This window comes from Protomyctophum bolini (assembly GCF_963924005.1).
Source record: "Protomyctophum bolini genome assembly, chromosome: 4".
In the NCBI taxonomy this organism is placed as follows: Eukaryota; Metazoa; Chordata; class Actinopteri; order Myctophiformes; family Myctophidae; genus Protomyctophum; species Protomyctophum bolini.
This window is the reverse complement of record NC_137865.1, coordinates 15,387,237-15,414,640: the sequence shown is the minus strand read 5'-3', so window position 1 is coordinate 15,414,640 and position 27,404 is coordinate 15,387,237. Positions and strand designations below refer to the sequence as shown.

At 40.5% G+C, this 27,404-nt stretch overlaps 2 protein-coding genes across 5 annotated transcripts in view; both read left to right on the top strand.

Moving 5' to 3' along the window:
* Positions 1-7,649, top strand: part of LOC308314888 (CUGBP Elav-like family member 2) — a 32,372-nt gene extending 24,723 nt beyond the window's left edge. For 2 of the 4 annotated variants that reach the window (XM_080762663.1, XM_080762661.1), the window contains 5 exons: positions 649-759; positions 1,000-1,167; positions 1,336-1,479; positions 2,648-2,829; positions 3,786-7,649. In XM_080762663.1, the coding sequence (XP_080618789.1) occupies positions 649-759; positions 1,000-1,167; positions 1,336-1,479; positions 2,648-2,775 (551 nt within the window). In that variant the 3' untranslated portion in view covers positions 2,776-2,829; positions 3,786-7,649. The remainder of the gene's footprint in view (positions 1-648; positions 760-999; positions 1,168-1,335; positions 1,480-2,647; positions 2,830-3,785) is intronic. The other 2 variants (XM_080762662.1, XM_080762664.1) reach the window with 2 other exon arrangements.
* A 5,461-nt stretch (positions 7,650-13,110) lies between these two features.
* On the top strand, positions 13,111-27,200 carry dhtkd1 (dehydrogenase E1 and transketolase domain containing 1). Its single transcript, XM_080760772.1, has 17 exons — positions 13,111-13,342; positions 14,152-14,304; positions 14,645-14,856; positions 15,291-15,485; positions 16,096-16,365; positions 16,689-16,860; positions 17,452-17,650; positions 18,228-18,540; positions 18,799-18,883; positions 19,016-19,155; positions 19,532-19,682; positions 19,792-19,898; positions 20,038-20,202; positions 21,000-21,082; positions 21,813-21,979; positions 22,650-22,735; positions 25,448-27,200. The coding sequence occupies exons 1-17, from the start codon at positions 13,168-13,170 to the stop codon at positions 25,547-25,549; spliced, it is 2,775 nt and encodes a 924-aa protein (XP_080616898.1). The 5' UTR covers positions 13,111-13,167; the 3' UTR covers positions 25,550-27,200.
* Positions 27,201-27,404: the final 204 nt, after the last annotated feature.

The window sequence follows — 27,404 nt, the reverse complement described above, 5'->3', positions numbered from 1 at the left end:
ACAGTGGAAAGCAGACATTTTTAATCATTCATGCCTTTACTTTTATTGTCTGTGCTCATTTATTTCTTGTTGTTCCCTCACTACTACTGTGGTAACATTCTCCCGGTTTGTGCTACCCACTTAATTTTCTTTTCTCTGCTTTGTATCATAATAAGCATGTGCAAATAAAACAAATTAAGACCTAAATACTGCTCTCTCTGAACTGTTCAAAGCTGCATTTACCTCTCACATTTTCATTACACTCAGTCCCAAACACACTCCAACCCTCCTATAGGTGTCTGCTGCCTAACGGCCCTTGGCCATCCCTCATTTATTTTATGGGAGTTAATCACCCTCATAAAGATTTTTTGACGAGAGATCCAATTCCCGTAAATACACATTGGCTCCCTCTGTCTGAGTTCAGCATATTGGCTGCTGCGGTAATGACCCCTCTTCATTAAGAGACAGATTGGTCTCTGCCTCGTCTGACTGTTGCTATGTCATCCAGTCATAACTTTAAAGCCAAATGTATACGTCATAATACAATACGATGGCGTCACTGGCTGAAAATGACTTCAATCTTGTTCATGGTAAAGCGCCAAATTTTGGAATACTACAGAGAGTTGGGAACATGCCCTGTGGTAACCTGTACTGTGCTGTCCCCATCAGCTGGTACGATGTCCAGTGCGGGTTCTGCCATGAATACCCTTGCATCTCTGGGCAGCCTGCAGGGTCTCACAGGGACGTCTATGGGCCTCAACAACCTCAACAGTCTCAGTGGTAAAGGATCTCGTCAGTAGCTGCTAGCGTTAAAACGAGAAAAAAAAGTAGCTTCTACCAAACATTGCTGTTAACAATACTAACTACTACAAATAAACATAACTCCCCTCTTTTTTTTAACAAAACTATGCTTTGCATGGCATTTGATAATTGCTTAAATAGACATTTTAACATGTCTTGCTTAGTTACTATCCATTACAGTAATGGATCCATTTTCTTCTGGTTTCTTTTCTTCGGCAGGTATGGGCATGAATGGACTTGGTTCGATGGCCAACGGTTCAGGAGCCAGCTCCATGGACGCCCTGACCCAGGCCTACTCAGGGATGCAGCAGTACACAGCCTCCGCCCTGCCCAACCTCTACAGTCAGACTCTGCTGCAGCAGGCTGCTGCTGGCAGCCAGAAAGAAGGTCAGCCGCACATTCATACACACAAGCCATACAACTTAAAAATCTGTATTCATTTTTATTGTCTATCCAAAACACTTGTATGATTAACCTTTTGGGATTGTATACTTTGTATGATAATTTTAATTTGTATTCATTTAACTCATGTATCCATCTTCTTTATTATTGCAGGGCCAGAAGGGGCAAATCTGTTCATCTACCACCTCCCCCAGGAATTTGGGGACCAGGACGTCCTGCAGATGTTCATGCCTTTTGGAAGTGTGGTCTCTGCCAAAGTCTTCATCGATAAACAGACCAATTTGAGCAAGTGCTTTGGTATGTTATGTGGATATTGACATGGTACATGGCTGAACTTAAGTAGCCTACATTATTAGCTTAACAGAAGCTCTTGTCCAATCTAATTAATTTCAAAGTACGGTACTACAATTTAATTCATTGCAGTCCCATTTATTTGTTTATTTATTTGATATGGACATCACAATCACATTGCTCATTGTACAATTTGTAGATGCATTGCTTACAGTCATACATATTTCCTACAATATTTGTGGGCCTTTTCTGCCTTTATTGATAGATTTACAGTAGATTGACAGGAAAAGGGGATAGAGATGGGGTGGTTGACAGTTGACACACAGCAACAGTCATCTAGATACAAACCTGACACATGCTGTCAGACAGGATTACCAGCCTAGGTGCCCAGACTGCTTTTAAGTACAAATGTGACACTGCTTTGGGAAATACTAGACTCAGAATGTAGTATTAAACAGAGGTCTAGGGGATTCCCATCAACTAGTTAAAGGGATATTTCACTTTCACGTGACTTCTGTTGACTGATATTGTTGTTCTAATACGTGAGGGGGCCGTGGATTGTCATTTACTGTTTTCATTAATTTGTAGTAATGCCCTTCAGCTGCAGCTCCTCCTCACAAAATCAAAAATAATTATTAAAAATAAATGAAAACAGTAAATGACAAACCACGGCCCCCCTCACGTATTAGAAGTACATTATCAGTCAACAGAAAATAGGTCTGGTGTTTTCGATGAATCTCTCATGGTTAAAATGGGGTTTTAAGTTATAATGGGTTTGTATAGGGAGGGGGCAGGGCAGCTAAAATGAATATCAAATATCTAATACTGACTGAAGCAACTTCAAAACTGTCTGGGTGCCTGAGTAGACGATGAAATTACCAAAAGTTTTTTTTGAAAGTGAAATATCCCTTTAAGTTTAAGTAGTTAATTGGTCCTCCACCTTTAAAAAAAAAGAAAAGAAAACAATGTTTTACTCCCTTAATAGAATTTCAAGATCAATATGTCCTTTTGTTTGTACCGGCTCTTAATTCGATTTAAAGGGGCTCCCAGCAGAACAGCCGAGATCCGAGGAGCTTAAGCAAGCCAAATCGCGTCACCGTCATGATTTATGTACACGGTACAATCTGGCCAGGGACACATCTTTACCCCTCTTCTGTCCCTCTCTGTCCCACAGGGTTTGTCAGCTATGACAATCCAGTGTCGGCGCAGGCTGCCATCCAGGCCATGAACGGCTTCCAGATCGGCATGAAGAGGCTCAAAGTGCAACTCAAACGCTCCAAGAATGACAGCAAGCCCTACTGATCCTGGCCTCAGGGCCTCTTCCCCCTCCCCAGCTCTCATGTTAGCCCTGCTAGGGTAAGTTCGCCCTCCAGCCAAGGTTAGAGACTCCCTGGGGGGAGGGTGGGGGGGGGGCATACAGGGTCTTATCTGAGCCCACACCTACCACTGGAGGGATACTCTTGATCTGTTCTTTAAGGAAAAAACAAGATGTTCCTTCCACTTTTTTTTTTCTTTTTTTTTTAACTGTAAGCCCATTTTTTCAGTTTCAACATGTAATTTGGTTCATGTTAAATGTTTTAATTTATAATTATTTATGACTATCACTGGAGCCAGTGTTTGATGGGAGGTTTTGTGTAATGTGTTGAGGGGAGAGCATCAGTTTTATTTTCCATACCATTTCATTGCCTTCCAGTCATGCTATACAGGTTGACTAAGGATCTGTTTTTCTATATATTTTACTTGATTGAAGCCAGTCCAATTGGTGTCCAAAACCAGAGCTTCAGTCCTTGTTGTTTTGGCCTTAGTCTGTCTTGATCATTTGTTTGTCATCCTTAATATGTGAATCTTTTGCACTCTACCCTCAATCTTTACTACCAACTTTATCTTCTCCCTCCCCTAAGCCATCTGAAGCTAGGCTACCTCTTTCTCTGCTTCTCGAGTAATGTCTTCTTCCAATCATTCCATCCATCAAGTCTCACAAGGGACTGGTCCCAGATGGATCTTGTTTTAGGTGCCAAGTATACTATTCATGCATGCTGGAGAGTCTCTACCATACATCTGGTGGTGTCACTTCCTTAAATCTTTGTATTGTTTTGTGTGTATGTGGGTGAAGCATCACCACTGTCCTTATGTGGTGATTGGCATTGTTTTTGTTGGTCTTGCCTCATGTTTGAAAGGTTCTTGTGCTGTGGCCCTAACTCTCTCTCCCTCTCTCTCTCTCTCTCTCTCTCTCTCTCTCTCTCTCTCTCTCTCCCTCTCTCTCTCCTCTATTTTCTCTCTCCCCCTTTCTTCTGTGTTTTTCTTCCTTTTAGAACAAATCTCCATGCCTGTTTGCTCATCATTAGCCTAGCATGTCTTCATGGTGTTGAAAGCCAAGCCAAACTCCTGGCCTCATCATCCCACCATTGTCTGTGATGTCTCTCTAAGCTCGCCTGACCAATATCTGGCCATCCACTGACCCTTGACCTTAGCTCAACCTGATTTCTGCATGCATATTCCTTTGTCTTGGTTTCCTGTATAAAAAATGTGATGGAGGGAGGTCAAGCCAATCAATGTGAAAACTTACCTACGCTCAATTAATTTGAGACTTTTTTTCCCTTTTTTTTTTAAAGCAAAAATATTTTTAAAGCCTGTGGGATTTCTTTTTTATTTTTAAGTTTGCTCGTTTTTTTATGTTGCTTGCTTTTTACCTCTCTCAGTAAAAAGTTCACTTGAAAGTTGAATACAGGGATTGGCACACAGCTGTGCTATTTGGTGCCATTAGCAATATGTTGGCTTCGAAAATAAATACTACAAACAGACCACTTTCCAACACTTTTAAAAGTCTGACCAGAAAACCCCTCAGTGATCTGTAATGGTTTCTACATTTTGCGGGCAGTGTAAAGTTTTTCACCAAGGCTGTTATAAAAAAGAAAAGAAAAAAAAAATTAAAAGAAAAAGTGTATTCTGTTTTGTTTTTGTTTCCTTGTTGTTTTTTTTGGTCATTATGAAAATATTAAGTGTATTTACCTATTTTTTCCTTTTTGAAAATATTGACGGCACAATAAAAGGTACATTTGCTCTGTCTAGAGAAATGACTACCTACATGAGTCAACTTTTGTAGAACTGATTCACAAATAGACAATCTGTGGTTTAAAATGCACACTTAGATTACCTATATTTTATACCATTGAATCTATAGAGGTTTAACTAACAGAAACCCAGGCAAACTTTGGGTTTTTTGTAGATTATGTTGTAATGTCATCTATGTTGAGGGGAAGGGGAGGGGTCTTAAGCCTATCACATTTTTAAAGAGGACTAAAATAAGTTTGCTTGATCAACACAGCCTTTAAGTGTAATTTCTAGTCAAATAAATGCATTCTTGCTCTCTGCGTTAGTTGTGATTTTAACTTCTGGAAAGAAATGTCGTTTTGTTTTGAAGCATCACATCTTGAGTATATATAGGCTTTTTTTTTTTTTCTTCCTTTAAGAAAAAAAATCAATTTGGTGTTAATTCTTATGGTACGTCTTGTTAAATTTTGGTGAATTTCTTGTTAACTTGATTAATGGATGTTTCACTTTGGTTTAGTATGGATGCCACATATTGAAGATAATTAATTACAATGTTGTAAGTGCCCATGTGTCAAACTCGGTTAAGTTCTGAACTATTATTTTTCTTGTGATAGTATTGAATTTTCCTCGCACAGAGACTTAACTTCTTTTTTCTTTTTTGACACCAAATGTGGGAGCCCCTGAAGAAGAGATCACTTGGGACACAATCTGGGTCTATACATTTCATATGTATACTGTATAAATACATATACACCAAGTACATAGACATGCATACATACATAACAACTTTTTCTTTGCTGGATAAGTTTATAGTTTGACTTAGTAGTGGTATGTATTGGGCATACACCTGGCACAGTACATGTTAAGCCTGTACTATCGAATCCACCAAAACGGTGTTGGTTTACAAATGCATTCCATTTTTCAACAAAAGGTTTACACTGTCTTTATGGGGGTGGAACTCGCTGCCTGCTATTCTGTAAGGTGATATAACCCTGATAACTAACTATATTACATTACTCCCCTCCTCTCTCCCCTAAAAAAAAAGGGTTCCCAAAAACTGCGTACCTGATGGCGCTAAAAAGTTGTCTACTCAGGGTATTTTTGTGTGTTCTATCACACAAGGGATTTAAGACACAAGATGCACAGTTCTCATCTGATAGTTTCATGGTTTGGATTTTTTTTTCTCCACTTAAAATTCCAAAACGGTACCAAATTGCAAATGGCACTCAAGGGTGTTGTATAGTTTTCCTTGGTTAGAGCAATGCCAGAGTTAAGCACAATTATGGGGAATGGTCACTTTCGTGTACTGTTGTATAGGTGATTGTATATCCCAAATTACCATGGTACCACTAATTCACTTTTAATATGGGCATGTGCTTTTTTCAGTGTTTTTATATCCAAATGCAATACAATATTCAAAGTGCCATATACGTCTAGAAACTGCCTACACATATTAGGCCTTGGTTAGAGATTGCTGCAGTTGGCCTTTTTGTATATTTATTCCAGTGTCATGAATGCTCTGTCCCCCACTTGTGTGTTCAGTTATTGCTAAATATGTGTTGTAATATACTGGATTTGAACGAATTAGTCAAGTTTATATAGAGCTACATTAAACTCCCCAAGACCGTTTTAATGGTTAATCAGTGAGTGGGAAATATTGGAAGTACCATAACACTTTATGATACAAACCACTTGGAAGTACCATAACACTTTATGATACAAACCACAGACAAAGCAAGCAATTGATCATTTGTCTAAAGTTATTTAAATATAGGAATATCCATTTCAAAGAACTTCTACCACAGGGGGGAAAAAATCCCTTGGCATTTATTGGTCCTCAGTTTGAATTCAATTTTGCTCACCCCAGAGTTGTGGGTGACCAATCAGCCCACTATTCATAGTGAGACTTTTTTGCTGTGACGTTGGAATCTGTTTATTTCCGCCCGTTGGAAATAAATCTTCCAAACCGAAGATCCAGACTAATATATACGCAGTGATATTAGTCGGGGTGTACACACTTATCCGACACACAAAGTCCGGCTTGCACAAATCACATGCGTTGGTCCGACATGTGTTGTGTCCCGCGTGTAGTTGATTTACACTCTACTGACTACAGACTCTATTGTAGCTGTGTCTGGTCTCTGGTGTATAGTAAAGTGTTATGGTAAATGTAAAAGCACAATGTAAAGTACACACTGGTCAGCATAGGCGGTTGAGACTCCCTTCAGGGGCTTCCATCACACCAACACTTCAATCTTAGACACTTTCTGATCACTTTCTTGTGTTCTTTCCTACTTTTAAAGTGCTATCTTGACTGTGGTAGCTTTGCATCTATAGATATTGTCTTGGTCAAAAAAAAAAGGAAAAAAAATAATCTTGCCCTGTATGATTTTCTTGTCTGATAATAGTTATGAATTAATTCATGTTCTACAATTCATTTGATTGATGTTTGTGTTGTCTTGAGAAAAGCCAAAGTGGGTACATCTTGATGTGATCTGTAAACATACGCTAGTTTTCTGTTCAACTTTTTGAACTGGGTGGGATTTAAAAAAAATACATGACGAAACACAGGCTTTCCAATTTCTACAACTGGTTGTTCATATGTATTTTGTACCAGTGGAGCTTTTTATATTGGAAATTAAAGAAAGAAATCTATATTGGAAAACAATTGTCTGGCCTCTCAATGTGGCCTGGCCTTGACTGGGTCTCGAGTTTGGCCTCTTGGTGGTGTCAAGCAATTTTGGTCATTAGTTTTTGTCTAAAATATGCTTGATTTGATTTACTTGGGTCTCTTAAGTGTTTCTTGATCACTTACTCAGTTTCCTTTGTGGGGGTGGGGATTGGGATCCTCTAAATCGTGGTAAGTTTCATGTTAGTATTGTGCTGTCCACATGGTTCTGTGGTCATCAGGATTTAGACAACTTGTGTGGATAATAAATTGTCTTAGTTTGGTAGAAGTTAACTTTTTTTCTTTGGGCTTTGCTTTTACCTGTGTAGAGTTTTCTGTTTTCCCATAGCGGAGTGTGTAGAAGAAAGACTCAATGTTTATTTGGTCAATGTTTGTTCATGTGTGGTGTGTTTCTTTGCCTCTGTCTCCAAATTAAACCATTTCCCCTAATATTGAATGTGTCTTTGTGTGTTGTGTGGTCCTGGTGCCTGTCCAGTGTTGTAAAGACATTTACAAACCCCACCCCACCCTAGTGTGTCATGTCTCCCTAACTCGTTTCTTTCCATTGTGCTTCTCTTTGCTTATTATTTTCAAACAATTGCAGACATGGGGCTGTAGGTATATTATTCTAATATACAGTATACTACATGCACCCAGGTGTTAAGGGGATTTGATGTGGGGTGCGTGCAAATGATACAAACCATTTGTCAGGTACAACTAGTTGTACTGTCTGTAGTCTGGATTATGTCCTGTGCAGCTCAACATCAATGTATTGTACACTTTAAAAAAATGTTATTCATATCAACTACTTGGACAGCACAATCTGTAGAATCAGAATGTCTTTCCAATCTGATTTGGGAAAATAGCTATTCCGATTCTGATTTCTTGGACATGGGTGAATCATGTCCAAGAGATTAAAATTAATAAAGCATGTCAACTTTATAATGCCTTACCATAGTTTCTTTCCCGCATTGTACCGAGCAGACCTCCAGATCTATTGCACTTTAAATACATTTTGGGCAGGAACCCCTTTTGGTGTTAGCATCTTTAGCTATTGAAAAATAGCAGATCTACAAGCTCATAGAGCGCCATCGAGTGGCACGCTACGAGCTTGCCTGCTATTCTTTTTAAATCGAAGAACGACTGACATAGAAACATCTTTTTCAGAAAACTGTCAGGATTTAGAAGAAAAACAGTAGAATCTGATCTCAGGTCAAAATGGGTTAAACGCATTTTAAATCTGAGGCTTTTTTGTATTCTATTTAAATAGTTTAGAAAAAGATGCTGCTAACTGTCCCAAAGGTGACTGCAAAAGATTGCTGCTATTTTGTTTCAAAAAGCTTTATTATACCCTTTATATAACAAGTCTTGTTAACGACGCATTGTGACATAGATCTGTTCTTCTTGATTTTTTCTTGTTTGTTTTCTCATGCCAATAAAGCTCCTTTGAATTTAATTGACTTGACTTAAACAGCCCAATTAGACCAGGGGTTGGGTTCTCAGTGTTTTTGGCTAGGGACCCCCGGAAATACTTTGGCCATCTCCTCGCCCCGCCTCCCTCCCCACCCCCAATACAAATTGACCACTACAATAACCTTAATAATAGAGAAAATACATTTGTTTTACAATCATAAATACTGAAACCAGATTGAATCATTAAGGAAAGTTTAAGTTCATGCATTTACTATGTGTACTATGTAACTCTTAATTTCCAGTTGCAATAAAATATATATATAATCTGGGGACCCCCAAAATGATTTGGAGACCCCTCAAGGGGTTACGACCCCCAGGTTGAGATCCCCTGATTTTTACACGACTCAGCCTGGTGGAGGTATGCTCTGGTCTGGACAGTGCTGCTTTTGGCCATGAAAAGTTGTAGTGTTTTGCGCATCTTTTCTTGATTCTTACAGACATGTTCACCAACACTCTTGGATGGATCCTGCAGGACTCCTGCAACCCCCAACTACTACAATGGAGCTGCTTAGTGGCCCTCAGTATCAGACTGTGGATGTACTGGTCAGCTCCCAGGTTTTAATGTGTCTTCTTCTTCTTCGTGTCTGGCCATCTTCTATATCACGTCTTTCCAGTGGTTGGCACAGGCGAGTGCAGCGGCATTTGGCCCGGCCAGGTCATCTCCAGTACATTGTGGAGCAGAGATACACATCATGATGTGGTCCATTGTTTGTGGTTCGCCACACACACATGCATCAGAAAAGGTTATATTCCATTTTTTCATGGATGCCTTGCAGCTTCCTTCGCTGACCCGCAGACGGTTCAAGGCCTTCCAGACGTTTTAGTGTGTGTGTGTGTGTGTGTGTGTGTGTGTGTGTGTGTGTGTGTGTGTGTGTGTGTGTGTGTGTGTGTGTGTGTGTGTTGCTATGTGCAGGGCGTTGCTGAAAATGAGCACTTGTGCTCAGCTACTACCCTGGGTAAAAAAAAGGTGTAAACAGAGCTGTGTTACATTAACACTTTGGGTAATACTATCTTGTGAAAATATCAGAGATAGTTATACATCCATATAGGAGACGTTAGCAGCAGTCCATCTTTTTGCAGTCACTTAGTATAAAAACAAGTAGCAGCAATTTATTCAAATGTAATTGAATTAAGGTTAGTTGCTCTGACATGTCTTTGTGTAAATAATCAACTGGGGAAGTTTCATGGTGATAACAATTTAATATAGGTATGGTTTTGCACACACAATTCATAATTAACGTTCCAATTTTGGAGCTCTGGCTCATGGACTAAGAACCAAAAAGAACTGAACCGGTTCCCAACCGGTGGAAAAGGGGCCTGTGTGTGAGGACCTTTTTGTGGAGCGTGTTCGGTTCACTTTCCTAGTTTCCTTTAGGTGGTTATAGAATTTTTGGGGTTTTGATAATTAGTGGGTATCGTCCTAATTCTGCTCTGCATGCGTTATTTGGTGTTTTCCGTTGGATGCAGAGAATGGATTTGCAGAATTCTGCATGCAGAGTCTCAGTTTATCCCATTTTTCCAGTTATTGATCAGCAAGTGGGCCACAGACTTCACAATCAAACCATGGGGAACCAAGGGAAATGGGTTCTATAACAAAGTCTAGTATCTAGCCAGATTTGTGTTTAACTTAATGTTTCTTTTGATGGCATAGAAAGCCCCCCCCCCCATAGCCACATGGGAGGCTCTCCAACGTTGAAGCGCTCGGCCCTACTGGTAAGAGCTGGGACATCTGAGCACTTTGCACTTCCATATTTTGGGCAAGGAAGCTTTGACAAGGAATGGACATGGTCACGTAACTGGGCTGCGCCATGACACTTTCATGGATGCTTTCATGGGAGCCAAACTACACCTGGAAGTTCGGCAGAATGTACTGGAATCAATGAGAGCTCAGTGACCAGCTCATGAACAAACACTTTCTGAATGACTGAGACCTTTTGTAAAGTAATCGCTTCTGGAAAATAACAGAATTGTAACATATTATTGTCTGCTGTGTTGCTTTTCGACTGTGTAATTTTATAGAGGTATGCTATCTAAAGAGCACAAAGCACCTTTCTGAACGTACCAAATATCACCACATTTTGGTGCCCAAATCGGGAATAAAATGCGTTAGGGGTTCAATTAGGGGTTCAGTGTCTTGCTCAAGGACACTTCGACACTAACTAGTCTCTGGGGGAGCCCGGGTTCGAACTGGCAACCTTGTGGTTACCATCCGACATCCGGCCACTCTACCCCTGAGTCACCGTTTTGTGTTTTAATGGCTCAAACTGTAGGCCTACGGCCTACCCATCATTTTCTAATGCTAGCATTCTTAGCAAGCCTGATAAAACAAAGTATCAAACTGAAACTCCCCAAATTCACCAGAACAAATTAAATTATATCTACTCTGGGGGTGTCCCCCTCACGGCCTCACGCCCTCACCCTATAGTGTCACCCTATGCAGGTGGTGAGCAGGTGACCAATTTCACCGTAACACCACCATGCTGGAGTGACCGAGTGTGAGTGAGTGAGTTGCAGAGATTTGGGGTATTGGAATTTGGCTACCTCGGCCACTCGGTCACTCCAGCATGGTGGTGTTACGGTGAAATTGGTCACCTGCTGAAATATGTGACAATCGTGTAGACAGTAGACAATCACATAATGTCAGTGTCCGAATGTAAATTTTTGCAGTTTGTTTATTAGCCGAGTTCAACCTAGCGGTATTTAGGCCATGTATTTAAAGACCTCCAAATATGTGTAAGTTATGTGAAGTACACAAAATGGTCACAAATGTCGGCAGGTCACCAATTTCAGTTCTCTGCCCCATCAATGTCGCAAGTTTCGCAACTCTGTCTTTATGGCTCTGCTTCTGAGGGGTTCTTTGACATCATGACCGACCAGGGGGGTCCTCAACTCCTCATTGGTACTACCAAAGATGAATTAGTAATTACCTATATCAGAGCTATCTAATAGAAGAGTTGCAATATTGAGGGGGCAGAAAACAGCCCGGTCACGTGGTTCATGTACTCACGCGAGGGCCGGATTTACCCTCCCAAGGGCCCCCGGGCTAGACAAAATTTCAGGGTCCCCCGGGGCTGCGCGGTGCGTTTCGGTCGCGTTTGAGTTTGTGCTTGAAATGTAGGCTACTGTAATTCTGCAAACTGTTAATAAATATTTCAATCAATCAATCAAAGACTCCAACCTGCTTCAAGTCTCCCAAAAAGGCGTGTGCACATGTCACACGATACTGAAGCAAAGCAAGCAACGTTGGACCCTCTATTTTCCTCTTGGGTAGTTTTGGCTGCCATAATTATGTGTTTTGTCATTATTTTTAAATTTGAACTACCTACTTATTTTATAGCTTATTTGGGTAATATGTCTAATTTATTCCGGAAGTCTGTTTGCGCCATGTCCGGTGCCATGACCATAATGGTAATTGATTGATTGATTGATTGATTGATTGAAATATTTATTAACAGTTTGTAGAATTACAGTACATTTCAAGCACAAACTCAATACAAAGACTGTTAACTGTGAGTGGACGACCCAATTAAGCATTACACTTGTTTACAACAGGGTCCACAATCCACATTGTTCAATTCATCAAAAATCAAGTCTCACGCGAAGACGGGAGGTTTGTTTGTTTGAAGCAGTGTCGCCAGTTTAAGTTTTTTTTATTTCTGTACCAATATATTAAGTTATTTGTCCACATTTAAGTTCCATGTTGTATTTGTTTATGAGTTTAATTGATGATTTGTTTTTCTTTCCAGTCTTGGTTGATTGCTGTTCACGTGGGTTTCCTTTCTTCATTCCTTTTTATTTAACGTGCAGCCAGTGAGGTAAATTATACCGTAAATAGTTGTTATGGTTTTATTTTACTCCATTTATGTGCTTTATGTATCCCGTTAATGTTTGTTCTTTTTGTGTTGTCAGTTTTGACGTTGGCTTTGTGACGAAGGCATGTGGAGTGACAGTAGTACTCTGGGTAGTTACTGCACAGAGTAACAATAGAATGCGGAAGTGCTCATTCTATCTAAATGGGATAGTTCCAACTTCCAGCCATAGGAGCCCGCTTTGCGGCGAGATCAAAGCGTGTCGCTACTCTCCGCTCTACACTCTGTAGGTAGGAGGAGGGATTACATGTATAGCATACGACACGTGTCCAAGTAGTAACGGCTCGCTTGACACTTGTTGCGTGTGATGACTGATCATATTATAAGTCATTTAATGTAGTTAATAAAAGTTATAGATCATATTATTGATCTACATTTGGAATGGAATGGCCGGTAAAACATAGTGCCACGTGCCACCACACAATCAACACAACAGTAAAGACAGTACACGGAGTACAGTGAGTACACGCTTCTTAGCTCCGAGCTAAAAGCGAGCCCAGTCTGCCGAGTCTGGTGTTCCCTTCAACCAATAGCGTTACAGTCTAGTGTTACCTCCCATCTCACAAGCAGTATGGCTGCCGTCCTGTGCAGTCACTTATGAATTAGCACATTTACAGTTTGTTTTGTGTGATCATGTCAGCTGTACTCTTCATCAAGAACCTGCAGTCCATCGGCAGACTGCCACTGAGTGTCACCCGGCCGGCCATCGGTTGCTTTTATCACACAGAGAAGGGCGTTTACGGTTACAGACCCAAACAAACCGACAAGTTGCAGAGCGACAACATCTCATTCTCTTTACTGAATCAAGGTCAGTAGGTTTTCTGATAACTCTTGGGTTATTGATTACATGTCCAACTACAATGTGGTCAATTCGTTGGACATTAATTATTTACCAACTTTTATTATGTTTCATAGATTATTGTCTAGATTATTATGCACATATAATAAATAAAGCAACACAATCAGCAACAACTTGATAAAAACAGATTGTACATGTGAGATTGAAAACCCATATGGGTTTATAAAGTTAATCTCACCTTAATGCATAACAAGAATCTACAACAAATACAAAAGTATAATAACACAAGTGTGTGTGTGTGTGTGTGTGTGTGTGTGTGTGTGTGTGTGTGTGTGTGTGTTTGATTGATTGAATACTTTGCAGAAAAACGGCACATTAAAGTACAGTTAAATACTGTGTGTGTGTGTGTGTGTGTGTGTGTGTGTGTGTGGTCCCTAACCTGTGGAATCTTGGGAATTGTTTTGGAACTAGAAAACCAATGCATGTACTTGAAATTATTTATTTTGGATTGAGACACATTTGTTTTTGGGCTTTTTATGCCTTTATTGATAGGGAACAGTAGACAGACAGTAAAGGGGGAGAGAGATGCGGGGTGACACCAGACACACGGCAAAGGCCGTTGGCTCGGGAGTCGAACCCGCAGCATGCCGTCCGGCTGGCTTTGCAGCCTAGGTGCAAAGACGGTTGAGCTAACCGGTATGAGACACTTATAATAAGTTTAGCAAATAATATAGGTCTGTGTCCTTAATGCCTGAAAAGCTGCTCATGGTGACAATAATTGGGACAGCTGATGTGCTTCTTGTTTACTTCATACTCAGATCATGGACTTGCCCGTCTGGTGGATGCATACCGAGCACATGGACACAAAGCTGCCAAAATTAACCCTTTACTGCCTGACAAGCCTGTGGTTGACGTTATACCAGAGATTGACCTATTGATTGGCTCCGTACAAGGACAACTCAACACCTCAGGTAAATGGCTGGCTGTTTTTGCAACCCATTTTTTCACCCAGTGTCAATTATCTAATGTAATCCTGGGCGCCACACTTCCTCTGCCAACCTTCTATGAGAAGGCTTCTTGATGACATCTCTGGATCTCCATAAATTAATAATACGACACAGCTTCTGAAACCAATTTTAACAGACAGCCTCCTAGAATACAAAAAGTTTACATATTTTATGTTTTATGTCACTGTAGTGTTTTATGTCACTATTATGTAGGTTTTTTGTCACTCCTGATGGACAGAGGATAAATAAATAAAGAAATACTCCCAATCCGTCTCACATAAATGTATGCTCTCTGTTACTCCAGGACTGCGGAATTTTGGCAAGGCAGAGGCTTCGGTGGAGGAGGTGCGGGCCTACCTAGAAAATGCCTACTGTGGTCACATCTCAGTGGAGACCAGCCAGCTCTGCAGCCTTCAGGAGAGGGAGTGGATCGCTGACCGCTTTGAGGAGATGAAGAAGGAGACCTTCTCCACGGAGGAGAGGAGGAATCTGGCCAAACTCATGCTTGAGTCACAGGTGAGTACAATGTGGTGGAGTGGACAAGTGGTGTAAAGGTCTTTATTTACAGAAATGCATACATATATTTGTACATACCAGTTAAAGGTAGAGTCAGTGATTTCACTTAATTCAAATATCACTTATTTCTTTGTTTTGTTGTGATAATCCTCTCTACTATAGAGTGTGCTGACCATATAAGGAGTTCCTCCCTGTCCCCAGTTAACCCCTGGGGGTCAAAAAACCTTAGGTTTCGTTTTTGTTCTCTATCCTGATTGGATGAAAGCTTGTGTCCCAAGGCAAAAACGAAACCTAAGGGTTTTTGACTGAAATCACTGACACCCCCTTTAACTTTTTATATGTAATAGTTGTGATTTGTACTTTTGACACTACATGTTTGCTATTCACTTATTTCACCAAGACAATCATTAATCATTGTATGTTCCTGTCCTAAGGCATTCGACCACTTTCTAGCCACCAAGTTTGCTACCGTGAAGCGTTATGGAGGAGAGGGGGCAGAGAGCATGATGGGATGTTTCTATCAGCTGTTCCACCAGGCAGCCCACAGCGGGGTGACCGACGTTCTCATCGGCATGCCCCACAGAGGTCGACTCAACCTCCTGACAGGACTCCTGAAGTTTCCTCCAGAGGTCAGAGTACAAGACTGTCTTACATGAGAGTGGCAAGTCCACTATACTTTCCCCCTCCCTTTTTTGTGATGGTAGTAATGTGTCATTTGTATGAGGCAGGGTCCACTGCACTGGCCTGTCGCTGAAGCTGGTGTGGATTCAGTATGTTCCTCAAGGACATTTTAGAGTTGGGGATAAAAGAGAATAAATGTGGAACCTTATTATTTCAGAGAGTCTGTATTTACAAATAATTTCCAGAATTTCAGCGCTTCGAAAATGGTGAAATTGAACTTTAAGGTCTATTAACGTATTGGATTTTGTATTGTGGAGGCAGAGAGAGCAGCAAATGAACAGTTGTATTTATATCTTTTTATCACTTAAAAATGTAAATTTTTTTGAATGACAAAAGACAGAAACATAATAAAATGAAAATAAAAAAATAAAATCAACATCTCGAAAAAGTTGTAGTTTAAAATTAAAATGTAATTTGACAATATTAAAAATATCCAGAATTTGATCTACGGAAAGCTTTTCCAAAGTGTTTAGACTGTTGTCGTTCATTAGGTAACTTAGGCAATTCATTTGGAAATAATTTCAATGTAAACTTTAATGATCATCAATTGTCTTATAGATGATGTTCCGTAAGATGCGAGGCCTCAGCGAGTTCCCTGAGGACTCTCCCGCCGTCGGGGATGTCCTCTCCCACCTCACATCCTCTGTGGAACTGGACTTTGGAGCTGAACACCTTCTTCATGTGACCATGCTGCCCAACCCATCTCACCTGGAGGCTATTAACCCTGTCACCCAGGGCAAGACCCGGGCTAGAGAGCAGCTCAGGCAACAAGGAGACTACTCCCGTGATGACAACGCCCAGCCAGGCGACAAAGTCATCTGCCTACAGGTACCAGCTTAGAATCACCACCTGAGCAGTGGAGAGGGGTGGTGCTGAAAAAGACAATACATGCATCCTCACTCAGCAAATTGGGAAAATACAGATAAAAAAAAAAAACCCTGCCGAGTCATGTTTTATGATCAGCAGTTTATTCTATTGGACATAATTTCAAAGTGTACAGAAATGTAGAAAATGCCAAAAATATCATAAATATAACGTGAACATAACATATGCAATAGAAAGGATTACAGACAAATTACTATCTAAAATATTGCTGCTATAAAAAGGAAGGCCAGTCATAATTGGACGTTTTTTAAATAATATTTTCCCAGGTTCATGGTGATGGCTCATTCCCTGGTCAGGGGATTGTTCCAGAGACCTTTACCATCGCACAACTCCCCCATTACAGAGTTGGTGGTAGTATTCACCTTATAGTGAACAACCAAGTGGGTTACACTACTCCATCTGAGAGAGCGAGGTCCTCTTTGTACTGTAGTGATGTTGGTAAGTCACAATTTGGACTAATCAAATTAATGATTGTTTCTAGTGCTACACACACACACACACACACACACACACACACACACACATACAGTACACAAACATAACATTCACACGCTAGGGGGCGGGGGGGGGGTCTGTCTAAAGAAGCCAAGACAGATTATATACATTTATAACATAACCAAGACACGTTCCCCGCATTTCAAGCAATCTACTAGACCTGTACGTGCCCATTGGCCACGGTCTACTTGGGAACGTAATAATACCCGTTGTCAACTTGTCATAGCACCCATTCTAACTGTCTGTCTGAGTCCCACATGGAGATCTGTCTTCCTGTGTGTGAAGAGTTCAAACTGACTGAAAAGTGGAGTGGTTAAGTAATCAATTCGCAGGTATTATTATTAGGAAATGTAACCTGTACTGAGAGCACGCTTTTCTAGCTTCAAGTCTTTTATGTTGGTGCCATGTCGGCGTTGTTCAGCTCCCTGTTTAGTGTTTTGACAGTTCCGTTTTTGTTTTGCTTCTTTCCAGTGAAATCTTTACCCTGGCCCATGCAATAGTCAGAATAATGCGTATATTTGTAATGTATGCCAGGCAAGATGGTGGACTGTGCTGTGATCCACGTGAACGGGGACAATGCAGAGGAAGTGCTGAGGGCTACGCGGCTGGCAGTAGAGTACCAGAGACGTTTCAGGAAAGATGTTATTCTTGACCTGTTGTGCTACCGTCAGTGGGGCCACAATGAGTTGGATGAGCCTTTCTTCACAAACCCTGCCATGTACAAGGTTATCCGGTTAGTATGCGTGCATAGTACGCATTCCTTTTGCAGCACACATCTACCATTACTAACCTGGTTAATACATCATGTGTTAGCATATTTTACCATAGGTGTGGAAATACCTTACATACTGTTACTCTTTGTATCTGGGACTCTGTTTATATCACAATTGGCACATACTCACCAGGTCATAATTTTTATGTATCAAGGGTGTATATTGTGTGTGTGTGTGTGTGTGTGTGTGTGTGTGTGTGTGTGTGTGTGTATATATATATATATACATACAAATTATGCGGAACTAACTACAGTATATTAATATGAACATAGATGTTTAGGGTATCAATAGATTTATTTGTGGTAAAAATAGGATGGATTGTGGATGGATATGTGTGCATTGTTGTGCACACAAATTTCTTTGCCACGCCGTGATTTACAAGTATGATCAAAAACATGTGTACATTTAGTTTGTATGCTGCACAACCTTTTCGTACATGTCTCCTATCTTTCCTGAGTTCCTAAACGGTACTATTAACAAACATTATGGAAGAAAAAGCTCCACTGTTGCACAGTATTGACACGGCCACCATCACAGTTCCAGGAAGAGCATACCTGACTCCTACTCTGACCAGCTGATCTCAGAAGGCCTAATGACGGACACAGAATGCGGTGACATTAAGACCAAGCACCACGCCATGCTGAACGACAAGTTGGCCAACATGTCCCAGTACATCCCAGCTGCTACCAACCTGCAGGGTCGCTGGGCTGACCTCTCTCAGCCCCAGGCCACGGTCAGCAGCTGGGATACGGGAGTCCCCCTCCCTCTGTTGCAGTTTGTGGCGGCAAAGTCTGTGGACATCCCAGAGGAGATCCAGCTACACAGCCACCTCTTGAAGACCCATGTACAGGTAGAGCAGTTTATGATCCAACTCTTTGTTTTCCTTTTCTTTCATATTTCATATTTATATGTAGATAATGCGATGTATGTTAGCGAATACGGACAATGGTGTTGATCAGAGTGCCCAGCCATGCTGGAGGCACTGCGGAGTCATCGAACCCCAGTCTCCACAGTGGAGGACATCCGAACACCCCTAAGGCAGTGCATGTTACATGTATGTAGAAGTGCCCAGTGATGGGACATGATGGACATTTGGTGTGATCCACAGGCTCGGCTTCAGAAGGTGGAGGAGGGTACCAAACTGGACTGGTCCACAGCAGAATCCATGGCATTTGGCTCTCTTCTCTGCCAGGGTGCGTGTGTGCAGTTATTGTCTATACAGTATTTCATATTATTGCCAAAAAGAGAAAATACTCAGCATGAATGTTAATGAGTGTTCCTAAATGTACTTTATATGAGTGTTCTTTTATGGAATTGCCCTCCAGGTTTCAACATTCGTATCAGTGGACAGGATGTTGGCAGAGGCACTTTCAGTCAGCGACATGCCATGGTGGTATGTCAGGAGACGGACACCATGCACATCCCTCTCAACCACATTGACCCTCAACAGAGAGGTTTCCTGGAGGTAACAATTAGAGGCCGACCAAATGCCAGTTTTGGGGGTCTGACCCAGAGTCCTAGACCACTTATTACCTAGGTTTTGAAAAACCTGCAGATGTTTCTATCTGAGAATTTTTTTTAAGCAAACAAATAAATGATGTAGTAGTAAAGTTAACACAAAAACCTTTTGATAGATAAATAATTTACATAGACTACATTTTATTTAACCACTTAAGCCTTATTCAGAAGTTTTCAAAAAATAGCGGACTGAACACTTATACAGTAAGCTAACTTGTCACAGCTTTAAAATCAGTTATTTGCTTCAAGCGACACCGTCATTTGATGGAGTTTAAATGAATTCTTCATTTGTGGACATGATGCATCTGTGTGCATTCCATCAGGTGTGTAACAGTCCGCTGTCTGAAGAGGCGGTGCTGGGCTTTGAATATGGCATGAGCATTGCTCAGCCTAAGCTCCTGCCCATCTGGGAGGCTCAGTTTGGGGATTTTTTCAATGGAGCACAGATCATCTTTGATACCTTCATATCTGGAGGTAATGAATTGATCATTCTCTCTCCCTATTCTAATGTAAAAACACAGGGAATGTTTATAAATTGGTACATTTTCTCACACTCACAAACGGGCAATTCCTGTCTTCCCAGGTGAAGCCAAGTGGATGCTGCAGAGTGGAATAGTGATCCTGTTGCCCCATGGCTACGACGGAGCAGGGCCTGAACACTCCTCCTGCCGTATGGAGCGCTTCCTCCAGGTGTGCTAGACCTTAATTACAATTTACAACATTGGTACCAGAATTATTTTACTTGCCACCAACACATTCTCACTCTCGTTGTCATTATATTGACACTTGGCCATCATACACACTGTGTGTTTGTCTGTGGTGCGTTCAGATGTGTGACAGTAAAGAAGAGGGGGTGGATGGTGATAATGTCAACATGGGTATGGTCAACCCCACAACGGCAGCTCAGTACTTCCACCTTCTGAGGCGACAGATGATCCGCAACTTCCGCAAGCCCCTCATTGTGGCTGGACCCAAGACACTGCTGAGATTCTCTGTATGTATGGGTTAGACTGAGAAACACCTATAGTGTTTATTTTGACAGCACATTTTTATTTCGTTTTAGTCATCTGTAATGTTTTAGTGTTTGTCTAGATTTTAGTTGACTAAATCTACAGTTGATTTTGTCGACTAAAATGTATTTTGGCGGGCCTTGATGTTGTAATGGCAGATTTTACACTTCGTTCAGGTTGCGTGCTGAAAATAGCCGATCTGCCATTTTCAGACACTGGATCTCAACCTAACATAAAATTACTTTTCTTTTAGTTCTACTGGATCTCTTCTCCACCAGTCTCTCCCAAACATTTTAGTCCAGTTTTTATTTGTTGACGAAATTGGCAATATACTTAGTCTCAGTCATCATAGCTTAGTTTTTATTTCGTTTTGTCGGTGATAAAAAGTAGTCGACGAACATTTATCTTCATATTTGTTGTTGGCTAAATTAACACTGGTCTTGAAGTAACTACATTAAGTGGCGGAGCCGGAAAAACAACGGCATCATTGACAAATAGTTTTAGTCGACAAAATTAACACTGTCTGGGACACTATCATGCTGATTTGATGTGAAGTTCATAGCTGGTTATTATAGGAGGCACTGCAGCAAATCAGACAGTTTAAGCCCTTGTTTTATTATCGGGTGCAAGTAAGAAAGCGACAACGTTTCGATGTATCAGTCACATCTTCGTCAGGTCATGATGATGGTTATTATAGTATTTTAATGTAGTATAACTCTTTTAAGTTTTGGTGCTTTCACTGAGCTGTTTCAAGGAATTAATCAAACTTTTCTTTACCCAGGGGGCTGCCTCCAGTCTAGCTGAGTTGGCACCAGGAACTTCTTTCAGACCGGTGTTAGGTGATACTACAGTAACGGCAGAAAGGTATGGAATGCATATTGTACCCTTAGTGTTCATAATCATTTTAGAGTAGCCAATTATTTATTTTACCTCCCCTTTATCCCCAATTTAGCCATTAGGCCAATTGATTCCTCCCCCACAACATTTCTGTGTTGGAACTTGCTTTTGTATCCTACTGACTCACTTGCCAGTGAGGAGCCCCCACCGGGAGGACGTAGAGCCTTCGTCCTACTCCACCCCCCTACAAACATAAATGCATGGTGTGTAGAAGCTTTGGAGAAGAGTGCTAGAAAATCCCAGGAGGAGTTAGGATTTAATTGTTTTTCATAAAAGTCTAAATGGAAATTCCAAGGGTCAGAGATCATAGGTCACAGTGGCAAGTTTGTTCCTCATGAGGAGATGCATAATGTGTAATTAAGCTTTCATGGCTGTAGGTCAAAAAGGTCATGAGCTATGCCAGTTCAATTTCAATTGACTGGCACTGCTATAGCGCCACCCTTAAGCCAATGGCTGTTTTGTATGACCCTCTACCAATTTGTATACCTAGTTTCGTAAACGGCTACTGTACGCCAGGAACAGCAGAAGAAGGAATAAAACTAACAAATACAATAGGGTGCCTATGCACTGCATGCTTGGACCCTGAAAACAAAAAAAAGTAATCATGTGGTCATGCAAGGGAAAGATGCCAGGACAACAAATAAGGGAGATGGAGTTAAAAATTGGCTTTCATTCACTCACACGCAATTCCTAACAGTGTCCAGAGGGTGGTGCTGTGCTCTGGTAAGCACTACTATGCCCTGCTGAAGCAGAGGGAGACGGCAGCAGCCAACCAGAATACTGCTCTTATCCGCTTGGAGGAACTGTGCCCCTTCCCCCTGGAGGCTCTACAGCAAGAGCTACAGAAATACACCAATGCCAAAGGTATTGTGAGCCAACGTGTGCTGTGGCTGCTCTTTTGCCTTGCAACTATCGATTAATTTATTTTGCGATTATTCTATTGATTTGTTTTTTTAATTGAGAAGCACGTATTTTAAATATTACAAATATGTATGTAATACTAATAACACATTTATCCACTTAAAATGTTGATTGATGTGATTTTTTTTATTTAATAATTTAACAGTTTGCAGATTGTACAGAGGTATGGTTTACAATGATTGTTAAAAGGATAACACAAAAAGCCCTATAGGGCTTGTTTCCATTGTGGTCCTGTGTATTCAATTGATGAAGACATTTAACAATATTGTAAACAAGATATAATCAACACTAGTAGCAATGAACGTATATGTACAGTAAACATGGGAGGTGGACATTTCTGAGACGGGTGCGGTTTTGAAAAGGAGTATTTTATTCTTACTTGCGCAATTTTAACTATTTTTATTCGACTATAATGTCATGACCAAAATAAGGATCAATTACTGATGGAATATTTCCTTGAATTATTGATTAAATCGATCAGTTTGATTAACATGTTGCAGCCTTTACTTCACAGAGCACCTTCCTGTACTGTCGGCACAGAATATTGTAGCCCTGAAGACTTTGAGCGAGGTCAATGTTTGATTGTTATGAACTGAGACATTTTTTTTTGCAGAGTTCATCTGGAGTCAGGAAGAACCACAGAACATGGGTCCCTGGTCCTTTGTAGCTCCCAGGTTTGAGAAGCAGCTGGCCTGCAAGGTGAGCCATCATGAGTTGTTTCATACAAACTTTACATGTACTGTATGCAATTGTCTATCACTTTCTTGGGGCCCTTTCACAGTTTTTGTTTCTGCTCAGTTTACTCTAAAATATAAAATACAAGTAGCCACTTTATTGGTACACCTACACATCAACTCCTTCAAACGGCTCATAATGTGGCTGCAGCTACTGTATGTTTGCAAAGCAAGCAAAGAGGGTGAAGAGTGTCCTGTTCGGAGACACATTTGGTACGATGAATGATTTGATTTGACTGAGTGTAGTATGATTGTCTGTGCTGGACACCGTAGTTCCAGTATTTCAGAAACAACAGCCTCCCTGCAAACTACGAGGGCTGTCCCGATTACCTTTTGTTTGAGGTTCGGATATTTTGCGGATCCGGAGCCGGTTCCATCGTTTTTTTATTAACGGTTCCCCCAACTGTTCTCATCAGTCGTCATTTAGCTCCGCTGTGCATGCATGCAAGCAGAGCCTGGTGTGACTCATTCAGCGACCGCCACAGAGCGAGTAAGACAGTATGTCGAAGAGATCTCCAAAGTGTGGTTAACAGAGAGGGAAATGACTCTGAGGCTGAGCACGCAAAGTGCAATAAATGCGATGCTATAGTTCCCTGCAAAGGTTGTTACCAGTTGCACCACGTCCACATTGAGGAAACATCTCAAAATCAATATGCCTACACGAGTCCACAACTCAATAGAATCTAGGCACATCGCATTTGTGAGCCATGCGGAAAGCCGTGCCTGCACTCCCCGCAGCTCCACCACAGCAGGCGGGGGACGAGGATGATGCAAGGCTGGTTCATTTTCCCCAGGCTAGTAACGTAATAGAAAATAAAAACTACTAACGTCTAGCGTCTACAGAGGTTTTCATTAGGCGTATTGTACGTACAATTGTTGTTAATGGTGTTAATTTAGAACGCCAATGACTCAACGTCTTTCTGTCTGATATTTTATGAATCACGTTAACTATAGAGCACTTATTTTTTACAACTTATAAGCAACTCAACTGCTTTTGATTTGTCTCTAAATTAATCGCGTCACTGTTGAGAGCCCAGCGTCTGGTGCATATACCTCCATAGATTGATTACTTTATAAACCGTTTGCAGAAAAAAGCACAGGAACGTACCTACAGTTCAATATAAGGTCTGCTAAGAGGATTTTATAGTGCAAGAACGCACTATGGCTTGTTTCCATTAGGGTAAGGAGTCCTTAATATTAAATTAATCTGAACATTAAAGAAATTTGTCACCACTATCATTATTGCAATGTGTACTGTATATTTACAGTACAAATTGCAACAATGATATTGTTGTGGTGGCTAGCTGGTGGTGGTGGTGAAGTTTAAATAATAGTGCCACCTCATAATTGTAAAGTGCATTTTCAATAATTGAATTAATGAATTTGTGTTTATTTACTTGGTTAGGTTCGTTATAATATAAGCATAATATGTCAGAAAAAAAAGGGGGAAAATTAGGATCCGTTAAAGGAACCGTTAGGAACCGGAACCGTTAAGAGGGAACCGGGAAGGATCCGGAACTGTTAAAATCCTAACTAATCCCAACCCTAGTACCAACCTGGTACTAACCTACTAAACCTGCCAATTCCCAAACGGCAGCCAATGCCTTTGTAAAACCAGGAAATGCCAACTCAAATAGTTGTTGGTAATCTAGAGGTATACTGCAAAGCACAACATTGTCCTTGTGAAATAAGCCTAGTTTTGTTCTTATTGGTGAAGATTCCTAAGATTGATGTACTGTATCTGTTTAGAGACAAGCCTAATGTAAACTGTCATTGAGACTCTGAAACGTACTTAGGCTTTTGTTGATCTATATGTACATGTAAAAAATATTATTTTGAGGAAATCTCCTAGTTGCTCCAACATTGTTCTTATAAAACAGTTTGGTTCAGAGGTGAAACATTTATAAAGATCGCCATGGCCATTTATCCAGAGGGGACAACATACCCAGCAGACAACAGTCACTCCATCACAACACTAACCAAAATGCCCACAAGCAGCCAATTGCTGTGCAATGATTAATTGGGGTCAGCCCTACAAACTTCTGTTATCTAGTTGCAAACAGATTGATATGATTAGCCAAAACGGCAGTGTTTGTGGACAAACACCACTTTGTTAATGTGAGGTCAGAGTTGTAAGTCTGACGTTGCCAGACTGTTGCCTCATGCAATTTCCAAATGCTTCCATCATACAGTCTGGAGCAACGCAAGAGCTGTCATGAGTAAAATATAAAGTGGAAGTGGAGCCTCCTCCCCACTTCCGTTTCGTCTTTACAGTCGCGCAAATTTATCCTAATATAAATATAAATCATCTAAGCATATATAGCTTGCTGCTTAGCAGAAAAGTAAATAAAATTAAGATAATTTAAAACTTTCGTGAACGGAAATGGAAGCTTCCTTACTCGGATTTTGGGAGGTGTAGTTCCAGACTCTATATGGCATTCGGAGATTGTGGAATAGTTGTCTGGCTATGCAAGACTAAATGATGGGAAGGTCTCATGTACAATTTGTAAAACCTTGAAGCAGTTGGACTCGGCTCAGGCACATTATTATGTACCTTTTAAAGTGACTAATAGTGACTCGGGGTATGCCTGTCAGTGAGGTTATGTTTTATGCTACGTTACATTACGTTGTTTTCGTTGCACCCCAACACCTTCTTCACTTTCTTCCTCCTCTTCAGTTGCGTTTAGTCAGTCGACCTGCTCTACCTGCCCCTGCTGTGGGCATTGGAGCCATACATCACCAGCAACAAGAGGCCATCCTCTCTGCTACCTTCTCCTAGGAACACCATCTGGTGTTGGTTGTCCAGTGGGTCCATATGGATCGATACTACATGGCACTTATTCTACTACTATATCAGTGCTGAAATGCAGAGCTGCTGAAGGATCTATCTGGTCTTTGGTTTGTTTGGATTACGTTATACTGAATCTGTCATTTCACTGTGTAAGATATACTGTGAAAGTGAATAGTGTTTATAGTTATTTTTACTCTTTGGTTGTTTTGTTTTTGTAGTAGCTGTGTTACAAAGTGTGGTCAAGGCTCCAGTTGGCTCATTGACAATGGTTTACTGAAAAGGTTTTTCTCATGCAGCATGATTGTATTCAGTAACTGGTACTGGGAGATAGGTACAAACGGCAGGGTTATGTCACTTTTCCACCGCGTAGTACCAGCTGAACTCGACTTGACTCGTTATTATAGTAAAAGTTAACTAAAACTAGGTGTGGAATAAATTGCAAGTGGTTCGTAGACAATTTTTTTTTTAGCACAACTATTTTCTCTGAGTGGGTGTTTATAGGAGAGGAACCGTTACCGAAGATAGTAGTCATGATGTCTGAGGAAGATCATATGACCAAAATGTTTTGCATACAGTACAATTATGTAAGTGAAGAAGTGGGACTAGTTAACTGTAATTCAAATTAGACTTGAGAAAAAAACTACTAAAACAATGTGTACAAAAAAATATATTTTTGCATACTGAGACTGGGTTGTCTGAGTCACATAGTGATGTGTTTGTATTGCAATAGCTATTCTGCATCTTGTCCCTGACAAATCATTTAAGATTTAATTTAAAATATAATATTGTATTATGTACATAAAACTAATATTTTAGTTACTTAAACCTCACTTGAGTTGAGCCAGTATCATGTATTGGAAATGCAACACAGTTCTGGTTTTAATCAAGACCTCTGTTTACAATAAAACTGAACTGAAGCACTTAGAGTTGAGGATTATGATTGCAACAAGTAATATTGTCTACAACTTGCTAACGGTATGTATAATAGCACAGGTTGTTGTTCCAGAAGGACATGGTTGTTTTGTACTGTTGTATGTATATAAGCATCAATCACCAAGCAGTTTGATATTTGATATCCATAAAGTTTTAGCTTTAAAGATGGAGTGCCGTGATTTTTCCCTTCCAGCAAGCGAAAGTGAGGGGATGATATTGTGATGTCACTATTCTTTTCAATGGCAAGTTTTACTGTTAAGGTTTCAGCCTCCAGGAAGAAACCCTAAATACAAAGGTCATCATTGCACATAAAAACCACACCAAGGGGTCTAATGAAGTACAGTACTGTCACCTCATAAACACATGGAAAAACTGGGAAATAACGACAATCATGGCACTCTATCTTTAAATATTAGAGTTGTGAGAGACTGGCTGAATCAATATCATGGATTGAGAAAAATGAACAATGTTTCTGATCTGTATTTTTAAATGAATCTATACACCACAGCTATTAAACATTTCAACTCATACCTGCCTTTTAATTGGGATAGATACAGTTGCGACTTGCGATGTGACTATAGGTTATGACTTATGTATACATGTTAAGTCTTTATGTCCAACTAGTGACATTAAAGGGCTACTAGCACATGCCAAAGATGGATTATCACATGGAAATATTTTTGAATAAATGTACAATTTAAATCTTTGTGTGATATTTGCTTTCAGTATTTCACATACTTTTCCCAAGTCTTGCAAATCACTGGTCAGATTTGACTCCTGCCAGTGGCAATTTGCATAATAGCCTAATGCATTACTATTCTAATGGTTGTAATGTCATTCAGACTGGTCTTTCTGCATAATGACAACTTTTGTTTGATACCATAAGTCCTATATTTGATGCCAATACTAC